The sequence below is a fragment of the Perognathus longimembris genome, chromosome 3, assembly GCF_023159225.1.
Source record: "Perognathus longimembris pacificus isolate PPM17 chromosome 3, ASM2315922v1, whole genome shotgun sequence".
Lineage (NCBI taxonomy): Eukaryota > Metazoa > Chordata > Mammalia > Rodentia > Heteromyidae > Perognathus > Perognathus longimembris.
The window spans coordinates 65204187-65220360 of record NC_063163.1 but is presented as its reverse complement, the minus strand read 5'-3'; the positions used below and the strand labels follow the sequence as shown (position 1 = coordinate 65220360).

At 57.3% G+C, this 16174-nt stretch overlaps 1 protein-coding gene across 2 annotated transcripts; it reads left to right on the top strand.

Moving 5' to 3' along the window:
* Positions 1-522: 522 nt before the first annotated feature.
* Efna2 (ephrin A2) lies at positions 523-15550 on the top strand. Of its 2 annotated transcripts, none has more exons than XM_048340854.1 (4): positions 523-616; positions 10905-11218; positions 13690-13755; positions 14292-15550. In XM_048340854.1, exons 1-4 carry the CDS (start codon positions 576-578, stop codon positions 14411-14413), a joined length of 543 nt encoding a protein of 180 aa, XP_048196811.1. In that variant the 5' UTR covers positions 523-575; the 3' UTR covers positions 14414-15550. The 2 variants fall into 2 exon arrangements, with proteins under 2 accessions (XP_048196811.1, XP_048196810.1); XM_048340853.1 differs by lacking the exon at positions 523-616 and adding an exon at positions 1414-1541.
* Positions 15551-16174: the final 624 nt, after the last annotated feature.

The following is a 16174-nucleotide window of genomic DNA, read 5'->3' as shown; positions in this document are numbered from 1 at the left end:
TACCAAGGCCTGCTTCCTTCATTTTTTCCTTCTCTTTCCTTTTTTTTTTTTTTTTTGCCAGTCCTGGGCCTTGAACTCAGGCCTAAGCACTGTCCCTGGCTTCATCTGCCACTTGAGCCACAGTGCCACTTCTGGCCATTTTCTATATATGTGGTGCTTGGGAATCGAACCCAGGGCTTCCTGTATGGGAGGCAAGCACTCTTGCCACTAGGCCATATTCCCAGCCCTCCTTCCTTCCTTTTTGTGCCAGTACTGAGATTTGAACTGGACATTGTTCTCTTAGCTTTTTCACTCAAAGGCTACCTTCTCTACCACTTGAGCCACAGCTTTTTGCAGCTTTTTGCAGCTTTTTGGTGGTTAATTGGAGATAAGTGTCTCTCAGCCTTTCCTAACCAGGCTGGCTTCGAACCTGAGTCCTAAGATCTCAGCCTCCAGAGGAGCTAGGATTATAGGTCTGGCTTTCCCTGTGCTCCCTAGCCAGCAGCTTCAAGGTTGGATTGTTTGTTTGCTGTTGACCTTGGATCTTCCTCTGGACTCTCTCCGATCCATTCTGAACTTGCTCAGACTCAGTCTCTATGGGGCCACCTGCTGTGTGCTTGGCACCTTCGGAACTCAGGTGGGCACTGCTGGATCAGCAGGAGTAGAAGCTGGCTCCAGATTCGGGAAGGGAAAAGTGACTTTTGGGACATAGGACATGAAGGTGTAGACTTCAGAGGGAGCTGTGGACTTGGGTCAAGCCATGCCCAAGCTTTCCACTGGCTCCCCGGGAGGGATCAGAGCCAATCCAGGCTGATTTAAGATTTTGGGGCCCATAGTGTTCCAAGGAGGTGAGTCCTCTGATCTCTGCCTCTGCAGAGCGGGGGTTCTGCAGAAGGCCTGGGTCGCTTTCACCGAGACACCCGGAGGCCCGGCCGGGCTGAGGACCCGCACTCCTTCCCGCCACTTCCCCGCAGATCCGGGCGGCAGGGGCTGGACCCTAGGGGGAGGCTGAGTCTGCGCGGGTCTTGGCCAGGGTGGGGCGCGGCTGAGACTAGAACCCCACCCCACCCAGCCCCGCACGGCTGGGCGCGGCAGGAGGGGGCGCCCGCGACCCTCCCGGCGCTCGGGTGGGACAAAGGCCGGAGCTGGCCCCTCCTCGGCGCTGGGGAGTCGGTGAGCGGCCGGGTCCGCCGCGCCCGGGGGCGCGGGGGGTGCTGCCGGCCCCGCCGCCTGCGTTCTCGGCGCCCGAGGTCTCCGGCTCGCTCGCCGGCCCGCGCGCGCGCGGAGGCGGAGCGGCGGGGATCTCCAAGCGCGCCGCGCGCTCCGCCCGCCCGCCCGCCCGCTCGGCGGCAGCGGCGGCGGCGGCGGCGGCGGAGGAGGAGGCGGAGACGCGGGCAGGCGGCGGCCGGAGAGCGCGGCTGCCGGACCGGGGCCATGGCGCCCGCGCAGCGCCCGCTGCTGCCGCTGCTGCTGCTGCTGCTGCCGCTGCGCGCGCGCGCCGAGGACGCCGCCCGCGCCAACGCCGACCGCTACGCCGTGTACTGGAACCGCAGCAACCCCAGGTGAGCGCCGCGCAGCGCCGGGGACCCCCGGGGGGCCCCCCGCCGCCGCCGCCGCTGCCGCCGCCGGCCTCCCCAGGCCCCGGCCCGTGAGCCCCCCGCGCGCTGCCGCCGGGCGGGGGGTGGGCGCCCCCGGGGATCCCCGGGGAGGGGCCGTGTCGGCTCCCCGGACTTTGGAGGACTTGCGCGCCCCGTGCATTCTCTCCGGGCGCCCCACTCGCGTGCAGACTCGCGCCCCGCATTCCCCAGGGCGCCCACGGGCTCCAGGAGAGTTTTTTGTGTGTGTGTGGTGCGGGGGGGGGGGGGAGGGCGACACCGCTCTGCACCCTGAGAAGTCAGGCAGCCCTTGAGTTCCTTGTCTGGACTCGGAGGATCCCTGATCCCTTGTGCTCTTTCTCCCGGGACCTCTCAGGGCTTGAGGAGTTGTTGGGGGATCCCCGGGGATCTCTGCACTTAGGCGTCTGAAGGTGGGTCGGGGTCCAGTGCCTCTAAGGACCAGGGGTCTGTGAGTGCGTCCTGTCCGGGGTCCCTACGTAAACTTGGGGGAAGTTGGATCGGCCCTTTCCTACCTCACTTTCACTCCAGGGGCGCCTCGGTCAGGGCGTTTTAGCGGCCGAGACGCTGGGGCACCAAAGGGCAGTCTGGGAGGTCCGAGTGAATAATGTCCTCTTCCATGGTCTTGGAAGCTGATGGAGAAACTGAGGTGCAGAGGGATGACGGGCTAGCTCAAGGTCACGGCCAGGGCAGCCTTGCTGGGGCGGGACCCAGGTGGCCTGGTGCCCAGCCTGCCACGCCCGGTGGAGGGGGGCCCTGCGGACTGCCTGCACAACCCGGCTATGTATGTCGGACCCTGCCAGGCACCGAATACAATTTGGAGGATGGCGGAATCCCTGTTAGTATAACAGGAAAAGTTTTCTCTGGCCACTGACCACATCACGGACATTGTAGAACCCTCTGGGTGGTTCCAGGGTCTCAGAAGCTAGAATGGACTGAGGGTCTTGTGGGAAGATGGGGTTCTGGGTTTTCTGGGGCTCCGAGTCCAGTCCTGTCACTCAAGGTTTTGGGCTGCCCGTAGCTGACCAGGCTACACATTGGACCGCGCTGGCTGGCCTCCCTGCTCCCAGCTGCTCTGTCACTGGTCACTCTGTGTTCCAGCTGCTTCCCACACCAGCCAGCTGAGCTGCCCTCCTAAGTGGCCGTCACCTCGGAGTCCTCAGCTGTCGCTTGCTATCCTGATCCCCAGGTGGAAAGTTGCTTAAAGGGTCATCTTTTAGGCAGGTTCCGGGATGAGAGTGGCCGGTGTCCCAACACGGGGACAGTGAGCGTCCTCAGACATCCCCCCCACGGATGCAGGCCTGTGGGGCTGGGCCCCAGGACAGGACTGAGGGCAGAGACCCCGGGTGGCCAGGCCACCACAGAGCCAGCCCCACACTGCCTGCTGTGCCGGTCACATGTGGATGTGATTACGGCTCTTCCCCGTCCCTTGGTCACGGCTGCTGCGAAGGGAACCCAGCACGCAGCGCTTCCCTGGCCCAAGTTTTTGGTTTCAGTTCCGGAATCTTCGTCCCAGTGTGGCCTGTCTTTTGTTCTGGCAAACACTTGAAGAGCCTGGCATGGGGAAGAAAGGAGGTCCTGGCCACCCACTGTCACCGCCTGCAAGAGAGGGTCACAGGACAGTGGGATGTAGGCTGGCCCTTCCCCCCACCCTGGAAAAATGGTGACAACCCCTCCCCAACCCCTAGTGCCCCTAGGGCTGGGCACGGGGCCCCTCCTGCTGCTGTGACCTGACAATGTCGTAGGAGGGGACAGCCCGGTGGTGAGCCCAGCTGACCCCTCCACCCCACAGCAAGAACCTTCCTCGGTCTCCCTGTCCTCAACTCCTTCTCCTGCCTCGACTCTCCAGGTTACTGGGCTGTCCCCCAAAGCCTGCAGTGGCGCTCAGGACCCGGCTCTGTCCAGAATAAGAACTTCGTCATTGACATTGGGGATGGGGGGGGCTCTATAGAAGCAGACTGGGAGAACTGGGAGGGGCACCTAGATCAGAACCTGTGCTTAGATGAGAGGGGAGTACAGGGCCCCAACAGGAAGAGGGGTCACTGGGGAGCCAGTGATGGGAACATCAGCCTGAAGAGGAGGGATCGGGTCTGTGCCTGGGGTGTGAGGGAGGGGGGCTCGGTGGCCAGTGACAAGGACAGGGCTAGAGCCCCCCTCCCCCATTATGGATGGTGACATCTGACAGAGATCACAGGGAAGAGACAAGGACCTCCAGTCAGAGCGTGGGGCATGGTGAGCCGGGGCGGTGGTGAAGGTGGATTGGGCATGTTCTGCTAGGGACCGGCAGTCGTATGGCAGCCCAAAGCAGCGGCGTGTTCACTCGGATGGGGACTATGGTCCAGGCAGTGCTGCAGCGTGGCTGGCCACTCCTTCTGCCCGGCTGGCCGGTACCTGCACTGAGGTAATAAGTGTATGGCTGTTGCCCAAATTACATTCTCCCTGCTGGGAAGTGCGGCCGTGGATGGCGTGGACAAGAGAAAGCCCTGTACCCATTTGCTCTGGTGTCATAGGTGGGGTCCCGTCAGCCGGCCCAGCTACCCGTCCTACACCCTCACTACCCTCATGGAGCAGACCTGCCCAGCTGGGCACCCTGGGCTGGCCTCTGGGCCTGTCCCCAGCCCCACTGGCACCAGCTAGGGGCATCTCTGGCATGGCCCTGGTCTGCATGGCTTTGCATGGCGGCTCACACGCCTCCATAAATGGGGAGATGTATCTGGGGGGGTCTTGCGGAGCTGGGTGGCAGTGTGTAGCTGCATGCTCTTGTCCATAATATGCAGAGACCCCAGGGGTGCATGTCTGTGTGGGCACACACATGTCTGTTGCAGGGTGTCCCATGAGCCTGCATGCCCATGGCAGCCTTGGCTGTAGTGTGTTTCACGCATGACTGCGTGGCTGTGCATGGAGTCGACTGTGTGTCTGCATGTGTGCTGCACCCGCATTTGCATGAGGGTGTCTACACCGAATGCCTGCCATGTTGAGGCACACACAGGGCTCTGTGTGTCTGTGTGCTGTATGTGAATCTGTGTGCAGTATGTGTGCATGTGCGTGTTGGAGCATGGGACTCACGCGTGCATATCTGTATGCTGTATGTCTGTGGGCTTAAGGAGGATACCAGTATGGGGTCAACTCTGGCTGCCCAGGGCCTACAGTGTGGGCACAGTTACCAGGGTGGCCCACAGTGGTGACCTGGCTGCGTGGGCACCGGGGCTGAGGAGACGGACCACTGGAAGCCCGGAGTGGCACCACAGAGGATGGCCTCCGGTTGTGATGCAGATGAGCGCTATGGGTCGGCACCATCCCCAGTGGACATGGGTCAGAGGCTTTTGGGGTGGGCAGCAGAAGCTTTGTCTGAATACCAGGTGGGGCGAGGGGGGAGCGGCAGTTCGGTCCCTGAGGGAAATGGCCTGGCACCCTGGGGTCCTGGTGGCTCTGCTGGCCACTTTGGCCCCTGGGGAACTGGCTTCAAAGGGGACAATGCTGAGGTTTTGCCGCATGAGTGTGTGTGTGTGTGTGTGTGTGAGAGAGAGAGAGAGATCACACCCCCAAGCTTAAGGGGTTTGGAAAGTGGTAGCCTGGAAAATTCAAGGTGGGGAGGTGAGGGCTGAGAACTAGGGGGAATCCAGCGCTTTTAGGATTTGGGAGACTAAGCAAGACACAGGCGGTGGCATAGCCGGGCATGTGTCAGACAAAGCCACCATCCCAGGATTTCAGAGGGAAACTGAGGCAGCTCCGTGGTCAAGAGAGGAGGTCTTAGATGGCCAGCATGGCCCAGTCAGGAACCAGGTTCCAAATTCTGAGGCACCACCATTCAGGCACCAGGCAGGCTGGCTTTGTGTCTCCGTCTCTCCCAGCCTCTTTCTCTCTCTCCCTTTCTCTGGCTTCCTGGCTTATGTGGGGACCACATCCTGGCTCCCCACCCTCATTCACCGGCACAGGGAACCTCAGCCGCGTTGGCTTGCACAGAAAGCCAGGGGGCTCCGTACTGGGATCCATTGGCTCTCTGAGGGATGTCAGACAGAGGAGTCGAGGACTGGGCAGGGGGTGCTGGTCATTCTGGCCTCCTCCTTCCAGTACTCATTCCCTGGGGGGCTTGCCGGGGACCTGGCAGTGAGACCCAGGAACGGAATGGCAGGCACGCCACAAGATCTGGGTGGCAGTTTCCACTGGGGCCGAGGGCTTCCTTCTGTTGTTCCGCCCCTCCATCCTATCCTGCCCCTCTCCTCCTGGAAATGGAGCCATCAGAGCTGTGTCCGATGTTGCCATTCTTGGGTTTTATTTTGTTTTTGTATTTTTGTGCCGGTACTAGAGCTTGAACTCAGGGCCTGGGTGCTGCCCATTAGCTTTTTCACTCAAGCCTGACAATTTGCTACTTGAGCCACAGCTCCACTTCCAGCTTTTTGCTGGATAATTGGAGATAAAGAGTCTCATGGACTTTCCTGCCTGGGCTGACTTGGAACCACAGTCCTCAGATCTCAGCCTCCTGGATATGGAGGATTAAGGCGCGAGCCACCAGCTCCCAGCTCTGTGTTGCTGCGTTGCAGGGGTGCGTGTGTGTGTGTGTGTGTGTGTGTGTGTGTGTGTGTGTGTGTGTGAATGCAGGGAGGATGTTCTACTGTGTCCCCCCATCTGGTAGGGCCATGCTGGGGAAAGGGGCAGAGCCATACCCCAGTCTTGCCCCTACCACCATGCAGACACTGTTCCAGACATACAGCTTAAAGGCCGGCTGGGGCCAGCCGACCGGCCCCGGGGGATTTTTGATTTAACCTCAAGCAGACGTTTGAACTCTGTGGGCAGCCATGCCGATTGGGGTTCAACCTCTCTCCTGTACCTGTGTCCTGTCGGTATGGGGATCTCAGCCTACGTGGTCACTGTCCCTTGGTCTCCTTGAGTGATTCCTTCCTGTCCCCCAATCCACCTGTCCTGGGGGCCCATGTCCCCATTTCAAGGACAAAGCAGCGGTGAGAGACAGTGGCTCATGCAGGGACACCAGAAACGGTGGCCGTTGGGGGTCCTTGTGCTGGCCAACGAGGGTCAAGGGCAACCTGGGTTTGTGAGAGAGGTAACGGAGGATAGTGGACCCTCTCGGGCTGCCCCCTTGCTACCTCCCTCTCTGAGCCTGCCGCTGGCATTTTGTTCTCACCCAGTCCATTGCTTTTTTCTTTCTTTTCTCTTCTCTCTTTTTTTCTTTCTTGGCGACGCTAGGGACGAGCCTGGAGCCTGGCGCATGCTACGCAAGCATTCACTATGGAACCACAGCCCCATCTCCTCCACTTCTTTCTTGTTTTGGGCATGGATGCCCTTGCCTCAGTTTACCTTTCTGTACCCACAAGGCCATTGTCCTCTTTACTCGGGGCTCATCCTGGGCCCTCCGGAGGTTTTCATTACGTTTGAGGTCCTGGCTAGACCAAGATGGAGGATCTTTGTCTTCAGCACCTTAACACTTGGGATTGGGGGCTGGGTGTAGCTTCGTGGAAAAGTGCGATTCCCCAGGACCAAAAAGCAAGCACTTGGGCCGGGGTATATCCCAGTGCGGCCTCGGGACTGTACTGCCACTCCTGGGCAGGCCTGGACCCTCCGCAGTGTCGCACCCAGTCCAGGATGAGCAAACAAGGCTTTGTGTGCGACTTGCTCAGTGCCACAGGGGATGGGCGTTCGCTGCCCACCAGCAGGGGACCCTGGCCACCGGTCCCGACAGTGGGTGCCTCAGTTTCCAGTCCAGGAAGGCGGCCTAGCTCACCCTCATTCCAGTTTTGGGTGAGACTCCTAATTAGTTGCTTTGCTATTAGTGTTTAATGACTTCACAGGCAGAGATTGGAAGTTCATTAGCTGCGGGCCGGGTGGTACCCAGGAGGAGGCAGGGGTAAGGTTGGGGTGGCCCAAGGAGGGTGAGGTACAGAGCTCCAGGGACTCTGGGGGTGGGGAGGGCACTGTCTCAGTATGGACCCTGACACTGGCAGGGTGAAGGGGAGGGGGCAGAATGGGTCTGTGGAGCTCATAGGGAAGGCCTGGTAGGAAAGAAGAGATCTCAAATCAGTCATTAACCCCTGAGTGAGAATCTCCACTAGCATTTGCATATCCAGGCTGGTGGAGCCCGATAAAGCTTTGTTTTGCTCACACCAGGCTGGGTTTTGGGATGGAGACCCCCTCTCCCTGTCCTTCTGTGTAGGCGCCACCCTGAGCAGGGGCAAGGCGCCCGCCCGCCCCTGGCTCAGCTGCCAACTTGGAACCAGGAATGCCAACACAGCAAGGCCGTCGCTATTTTAGAGTCAGGAAGGGGGGCGGGGGAGGCCCACTCAGGCGGCCGGCACGGAGTGGGGAAAGGGCTTCCCCAGGGACCCACCCGCCTGGGGTGCTGCCTCAACTCCCAACTCCTCAAACCATTGGCCTTTTAGCTCAAGAAGCAAGTATATTGAGCGCCGTTGTATGCAGAGGGGTGGGCGGATATGAGGGTGTAGACATGTCATCTTGGGAACCCTGGCACTGGTGGCTCAAGTCTAATCCTTGCTACTCAGGAGGTTGAGATCTGAGGATCACAGTTCGAATCCAACCTGAGCAAGAAAGCCCATGAGGCTCTTATCTCCAATAACGAGCAAAAGGCCACAAATGGAGGAGTGGTTCAAGTGGTAGAGTACCAGCCTTGAGCAAAAAAGCTCAGGGACAGAGCCCAGGCTCTGAGTTTAACCCCCAGTACCAACATATACACACACATACACACACACACACACACACACACACACACACACACACATTGTCATACTGGGGAATGGAGACGTTTTCTAGACCATGGAAGCAGAATGCCAAGGCCCTGTGGTAGGGGAAGGGGACAACTGAGACTGACTGAGCTGGAAGGGACTATGTTGGGGGGAGACAGGTCCCTGAGTGTCGGAGGTTGGCTGCATGAGCTAGGGAGGACCTTGGGTTGTATTCTGAGCTTGAGGGGGAGGGAAAGGCTTTGAGCCAGCCAGGCACAATCTGGAAAGCCACTGCTACCCTTGTATGGAGTGTGTGTGTGTGTGTGTGTGTGTGTGTGTGTGTGTGTGTGTGTATGTGTGTGTACTAAGGATAAGAGTCTCAGCCTTTCCTACCCAGCCTGGCTTTGAACCGTGATCTTCAGGTCTTGGCTTCCTGAGTAGCTAGAATGACAGGTGTGAGCTGCCGACACCTGCACCTTGTGTGGGTTTTGAGAGATCAGGAGCCAGACATGCCCTCTCTGGCCTAGGAGGACCTTGTAGAGCCCCTCTAAAGTTGGCGGCAGGCAGGGCAGCCTCTGCCTCCAAATGGGACAGAAAGAACATTCTGACGTCAGACACAGACATGAGGACACGGGAGGGATGGGAGAGGGACACCGGCCTTTGACTTCAAGGCCCATCTCTAGAGGGCCCTCAACAGCCAGGTTTTCTTGGGGGCTGAGTGTGGATCTTTATAGAAACAAGAGTTAAACTGAGGGTCTGGGGGGATATTTGAGTCCATCCTACCTGAGGTTCCCATTGCAGCCTCTCCTGCAGGTCAAGGGTAGGGGGATCTGTGTTGTGCCGCTGTCCATTAGAGAGCAATGAGACTTTTCACTCATACAGAAACCTCAGGATGTAATCTCAGCCACTCAGGAGGTTGAGATCTGAGGATTGTGGTTTAAAGCCAGCCCAGGCAGAAGAATCTGTGAAACTCTTATCTCCAGTTAACTACCAAGAAGCTGCAAGTGGAGCTGCGGTTCAAGTGGTAAAATACCAGCCTTGAGTGAAAAAGCTCAAAGGGACAGGGCCCAGGCTCAAGAGTTCAAGTCTCACAAAAAAAAGAAAACCCCAGTGACTCTTGGACAATTGGAGGACACCTAGCCCAGTTGAGGGGATATCTCAGCCTGTCCTTTTTATATTTAGTTATTTACTTATTTATCAATAATGAGGCTTAAACTCAGGGCCTGGGCACTGTCCCTGAGCTTTTCTGCTCAAGGCTGGCGCTCTACCACTTTGAGCCACAGCTCCACTTCTGGTTTTCTGGTGGCTCATCGGAGATAAGAGACTCATGGACTTTCCTGCTTGGCTGGTTTTAAACCACGACCCTCAGATCTCAGCCCCCTGAGTAGCCAGGATTATAGGCAGCATGAGCCACCAGTATCCCGCTAAGCCTGTCCTTTTAGAACCTGCACCCAACCACAGATACACTCCAGGTTTCCCCGCAGTCCCCTGCAGAGTAAGGAAACTGAGGCCCTGAAGGGCTGAGCTTGAGTCCAGCACGGTGTAGCTCTCGGCTCTACCAGTTACAGGCTGCCAGCACAGCCAGCATGCTGTCCAGGAAGCGCTGTGGTCCGAGTGCCATCCCCCACCCCCCACCTGCGCTTTGCTAGGCCTCAGTTTCCCATCTGTGCAGGGAGGAGGCCAAGCAGAGTAGCTGGCAGGGCTTTTATGTGCTAATGAGGTTCTCCAGGGCGTCCCTTGGCCCCCTGGCCAGCCAGCGGTTACATGACAGGGCCCCGGGGACTGCCGGGAGATCTGAGGGCTCTGCTGCTGTAGCCGGAGGCAGGGATGGAAGGGAAGCCTCCTACCAGTGCAGCCCCCAGCTGACCTCCGCCCTCCAAGATGAGTGTGGGTCAGGGCCTCGGAGGAAGGACAGGGCTCCTGGGCTGCAGGAAGGTTGGGCAGGCGACCTCCAGGGTAGAAGCTGGAGGCTGGGCAGGTGGGGGGCGGGAGGCACAGTTGGTATCCAGGACGAAGCTTCCCAATCCAGGGGCTTGAAAGCGAAGGTCAGCTCGGGATCTCCGGGCTGTAGAGGTGCTCAGAGAGGGCGAGAGACACACTGGGATCACAGTACAGAAAGGGCACTGGAGTCCACCTACATCCAAGGGGTGTGTGTGTGTGTGTACACACGCATGCATGCGGGCATGCGTCCCAGTGCCAGGGCTTGAACTCAGGGCCTAGGTGTTTTCCCTGAGCCTTTTCCATTCAAGGCTGGTGCTTTACCATGGAGTCACAGCTCCACTTCCAGCTATTTGGTGGTCAGCTGGAGACAGTGCTGTGGACTTTTCTGCCTGATCTGGCTTTGAACCTCCATCCTCACCTCTCAGCCTCCTGTGTGGCTAGGATTCCAGGTGTGAACCACAGCTCCTGGCTCATCCTGGGCCCTGAGTGGCCCGACAAGGGTGTGAATGGAAGGGAGTGGATGGAGGGGGCCAGGGCAAAACGGGGAAGCAGGCCTCAGAGCTGGCTGGGAAGGAAGCTGGTACCAGGCTCCGTGGACAGCAGCATGGAGCCCATGAGTCCCTGAGGGTCCCCGACTCTGCCCTGTGTCCCCCCTAACCAGCTACCTGTTCCCTGGCAGGTTCCACATGGGTGTGGCAGGCGACGGTGGGGGCTACACGGTGGAGGTGAGCATCAACGACTATCTGGACATCTACTGCCCACACTACGGGGCACCACTGCCCCCGTCGGAGCGCATGGAGCACTACGTGCTGTACATGGTCAACGGCGAGGGCCACGCGTCCTGTGACCACCGGCAGCGCGGCTTCAAGCGCTGGGAATGCAACCGGCCCGCGGCGCCCGGTGGGCCGCTCAAGTTCTCCGAGAAGTTCCAGCTCTTCACGCCCTTCTCCCTGGGTTTTGAGTTCCGCCCCGGCCACGAGTACTACTACATCTGTGAGTAATGGGAACGCTGGTGGCTGCCCAGGGCCCTTTGCCTGTGTGGGCCCCTGGCATGTGGGGGAGACTGAGGCTCAGGGTGGGGCTGAGGCTTACCCTCCCCGTGGTGACCTCAGCCTTGGCCTGGGGAGTCCCAGGAACCCCATCCTCAGCCACCTGAAATCAGAAACCAAAGACAGCCACTCTACCTTCTCCCAGTGCCGGGGGTGGGGAGGGGAATGGGGATAGGAAACTGAGGCACACAGAGCCCAGTGATGCAGTGGAGTCATTCCATCCCAGATAAGTAGAGATGTCCTGGTCCCCATCTCTCCAAGAGCTCCCAAGGAGGGAGAGTTCCTTTGTGGTTGGTTAGTGGGGTCCCCCGGTGACCTAGGCTAGGGAAGGGGCCACCCTATCCCTGAGCTGCACCAGGGACCTCCCTTGTCATATGGGGCTAAAGGCAGGGGGTGCATAGCAGTAGTCAGGGATCCAGCGGCATCTCTGCCTGTACCCCAGCAGACAGGAAGTCCAGGGGAGTCCCCAAATCTCTGCCGGGATGAGAGTGAAGAGCTCAGGGCCTTGCCTGTGCTGCTGAGACCAAGGGTTCACTGTGAAGTGGGAATCTGTTTGTCAGCATCTGGGGGAGGGGGGCTACCATGAAATAGGGTGCGTCGAGGAGGGGTTCTGACCTCCACGGGGCTACAGAGGACTTGGGGGCAGTGCCACCCTGGCTCCCACTGTGTCGGATTACACTTCACAGGGCCCCATTTTCCCTTTCTCTGTTCTAATTGTTGTTTTGTTGTGTTTCGTTTTTTCCTTCCTTCTTTCCTTCCTTCCTTCCTTCCTTCCTTCCTTCCTTCCTTCCTTCCTTCCTTCCTTCCTTCCTTCCTTCCTTCCTCCCTTGCTCCCTCCCTCCCTCCGTCTCCCTTTTAATTCAGAGAAGAAGCAAGTAGGGGAGGGGGCAGAAGGTGTTTAAGTCTCATAATATAAGAAAAACATACATTTTTCTTTCTGAGACAGGGAGTTTCAGAAAGATAATTATTGTAATTGTAAGTCCTCTCTCTGTGACGCATGTTACTTTTTATTGTGTGCTTTTTTATCTTTGTGTCCTGACATGTGGGGGGGAGGGCAGGTGAGAGCAGCGGCCAGCGGCCAGGCTGTGGGGGTCCCAGCTCTGCCACATAGGCTTGGGGACCTCACCTGTCAGTCACCCTTCTGGGTCAGGAATTTCTCCCCCATCTCCTGATTTTATGGCTGACACCAAGGACCCCCTGACCCCTACCAGGCAACAGCCAGTGGCCAAGGAGCAGAGAGCAGTGTGAGGGGCAAGGCGTTCTTCGTCTTGGCCGGAGGCCTTTGCTGACTTCTGCCTCCTGTGCCCTCCTGCCATGAGTCACTGGCTCTCATCGCTGCAGATGGAAACATGGCTCCCAGGCCGGAAGGCAGTTCCATGCTGGAGAATTTGTCCAGTGCGTATCGGGCTCTGGGTTTCCTCACCAGCTCTGCAAATAACCCCAAAGGAGCCAGGTGCTGGAGGTGTACCATCCGGGCTACTCAGGAAGCTGAGATCTAAGGATTGCAGTTCAAAGCCACCTAGAGTAGGAAAGTCCTTGAGATTCTGATCTCCAATTAACTGTGCAACATCTGGATATGAATTTGTGGCTCAAGTGCTAGAACACTAGCCTTGAGCAAAAAAAGCTCAGGCCCTGAGTTCAAGCCCCAGGAGCAGCACACACATACACACAAAAGAAAGGAATCATTCGCAAAGCACAATATGTACCATCTCAGCTCAGAAAGAAGTGAATTTGCTCACACCCCAGAGAACAGGGATTAGAATTGGGTCATGCCGGGCACTAGTGGATCATGCCTATAAACCTAGCTACTCAGGAGGCTGAGATCTGAGGATCACAGTTCAAGGCCAGCCTGAGCAGGAAAGGCCATGAGACTCTTATCTCCAATGAACCCCCAGAAAACCAGAAGTGGAGCTGTAGCTCAAGGTGGTAGAGCGCCAGCCTTGAGCAAAAAAGCCCAGCCTTAAGTGAAAAAACTCAGGGATAGTGCGCAGGCCCTGTCTTTAAGCCCCGTGACCAAAACCAAACAAACAAAAAAATTGTTTGGCTATGCTCCTTCTTTTTTTTTTTTTTTTCTTTCTGATCAATTGGAAACAAATACATCTGTATTCAGTACTTTCTCTGTGTGTGTGCCAGTCCTGGGGCGAGCCACCAGCACCTAGCTGTATTCAACACTTTTGAATCCTAACTGCTAAGGGTGAGCTGGACGAAGATGATGTGGGCTCTGGGGTCAGAGCTGGACAGGAGCAGTGTGCACGTTCGGCTGGGAAACAGAGGGTGTTATATCTGGGGCTTTGATGCAGGATGACTTTTATTCCTCGCCTAAGGTCAGGACTGGATCACCGGTATTGGGGGAAAGAGTGCTAGAGCCTTGGTTGATCTCAGTCACCAAGAATCCCTTGTCCCTTTACTTTCCAGCTGCCACGCCTCCCAACGCTGTGGACCGGCCCTGCCTGCGGTTGAAAGTTTATGTGCGGCCAACCAGTAAGTGCTGGGCTGGGGGGGGTGGGGGTGGGGAGGGGGCAGGAGTGGGGAGGAGGAAGCTGGGGGGGAGGGGAGGACAAGCAGGACCCAGATTTCCTCCCACTGTGTCCTCAACCAGCAGTGGTCTACACAGAGCTGGTAGTCAGGTAGGTCTCAGAACACCGTCAGCCGTGACTGGAGCTGGCCCCACACTGAGCCTCAGTTTCTCCTTTGTGTATGTGTGTACTGGGCTTGAACCTAGGGCCTTGCACTCTTCGCTTTTTCACCCAAGGCTTGATGCTCTACCACTACATCCAGCTTTTTGGTGGCTAATTGGAGATAGAAGTCTCACTGCCTTTCCTGCCCAGACTGGCTTTGAACCATGATCCTCGGGTCTCAGCCTCCTGATTCGCTAGGATTCTAGGCGTGAGCTGGCAGTGCCTGGCTTCAGTTTCCCTAGCTGCTATCATTTCACAGCTTCCTAGCTTCTCCGTGAAGGCTGAGTTCTGCCGCCAGGCCCGGCTGACCTGACGGCTTTCTCTCTGTGTCTCCTGCAGACGAGACCCTGTACGAGGCCCCCGAGCCCATCTTCACCAGTAATAACTCCTGCAGCGGCCTGGGCAGCTGCCGCCTCTTCCTCAGCACTGTTCCCGTGCTCTGGACCCTCTTGGGCTCCTAGTCCTGGCCCTGAAGGACGCTGGCCCCACCGGGACCCACTTACTCCTGCGACCTCAGCCTTGCACACGACCACAGCCGCCTCCAAGACCAAATAGACCCTGCTTCTCCCCGGTGGTGCTGCCCACTGGAGGGGCAGCCAGACACACCCCCCCCCCATGCCCAAGGGGGACTGAGATGGCCACACAGCCCCAGGCCTGGCCACCTTCCTCCAGAGGGGGTGCTGAGGAACCCTCAGCCTTTCTTGGCAATTGTTCTTTTGTGTGTTTTCATGGTTGGATAAGAAAGACGTTGTGTTTTTTAACTTAATTTATTCCCCCTGCTGTTGCCGGTAACTTTGAGAAACAGAATGGAAGAGGGTGAGGGGACATGGACCTGCCTGCTCCTGCACCCCACAAATGCTGGCCCACCTTCAGGCGCCCCTGGGACAAGCAAGCCTGAGCCGGAAGGAGGGAGCAGTGTGAACCCCCTAGTTGTGGTCCAGGGGAACCCTAGGCGTCCACCGCAGCCGCCCCCTCCTTCGTGGGGATTATTTTCCAGCCACCGTGGAGCTGCAGCCGCCCCCTCCGACTCTCAGAACCACTTTGGCTAGCCTGTGCAAACAAGCCCCCCCCCCATACACACCTGGGCCCTCCGTCCAGCACTACCATCTCATCTCTAGGGCTGGAAAGACGTTATATTTCTGTAAATAGAGCCAGCAAGTATATACTGTGATTTATTTTTAATGTATTCCTGAGGATGGACTGGAAATCTTGGTTTGTTTGTTCTTTTTTTTTTTCTTCAGCTTTTTGTTGGGGGGGGGTCTTATATTTTGGTGGGGGGAGGTGGGGGAACTTTTTAGAATAGCCAACACTTCGCAATAAGCTCGTTTCGTCTGTTAAAGCCCCCACCCCCTCGACTCTGTGATCGAATAATGTTTCTAAAGGGAAAAATAGAGAAAAGGAAAAAAAAAAAAAAGAAAAGATAGAACAAAAAGGTGGGGGGACCTACTACCAAAAAGAGAAACTCCTCAGAGGTGATTTAGTGAAGGAAACAACACATTTCTACAGATTTCATATTTCTACCCACCTTTCCTGACTCTGTGTTTTATATATATTATATATAAATATATATTGTGTACAGCTGCCGGGAGACGGCTCAAGCCCACCCATACAAAGGGATGGGCTGGGGGCTTTTGTAGGGGCTGTGGGGCGGGGGGCGGGGCCTGCCCTTCCCATCACAATCAACTTTGGATTCTGTATTTTTTTATAATAAAATGCATAAACTTCGAAGTTGTGTATCTGGACGAGGGGCAGGGAGCATCGGTTTTCATTGTGGGAACACTGAGATTTAGTGGTGGGTCTTTACCAGACCAGCAACCAGGAGACATGTAGGTCACTGTGACTTAGCACCATGAGCCAAAAGAAACCTTCAACCACCATGTTATCTTTGGATCAGGATAGGTCAGGGACCTGGCCCTGGCATTTAGGGGTGCTGTGATCTTATCTGTCCTTGGGTGTAGTAGACGGGAGCCTCCACCTGCCTTCTTGGGATCCCCAGAAGGACTTAGGGTTTGTGCCCAACCAACTGTGGGTATGTATAGCAAAAGCCAAGCGCTGGTGGCTCACACCTATGCTCCTAGCTGCTCAGGAGTCTTGACATCTGAGGCTCGGTTCAAAGTTAGCCCTGGCTAGAAAATCCGTAAGACTCTTATCTCCAATGAATCACCAGAAAGCCAGAATTAGAGCTGTGGCTCAAAGAGCACTAGCTCAAAGAGCTCAGGGAT

Bases quoted from the DNA above. Each gene is read 5' to 3' on its own strand.
- Efna2 (XM_048340853.1), top strand. From the start codon at position 1,414: ATGGCGCCCGCGCAGCGCCCGCTGCTGCCGCTGCTGCTGCTGCTGCTG. The intron at 1,542-10,904 runs GTGAGCGCCGCG...GTTCCCTGGCAG, and splicing joins TGGAACCGCAGCAACCCCAG to GTTCCACATGGGTGTGGCAG. The intron at 11,219-13,689 runs GTGAGTAATGGG...TTTACTTTCCAG, and splicing joins CCACGAGTACTACTACATCT to CTGCCACGCCTCCCAACGCT.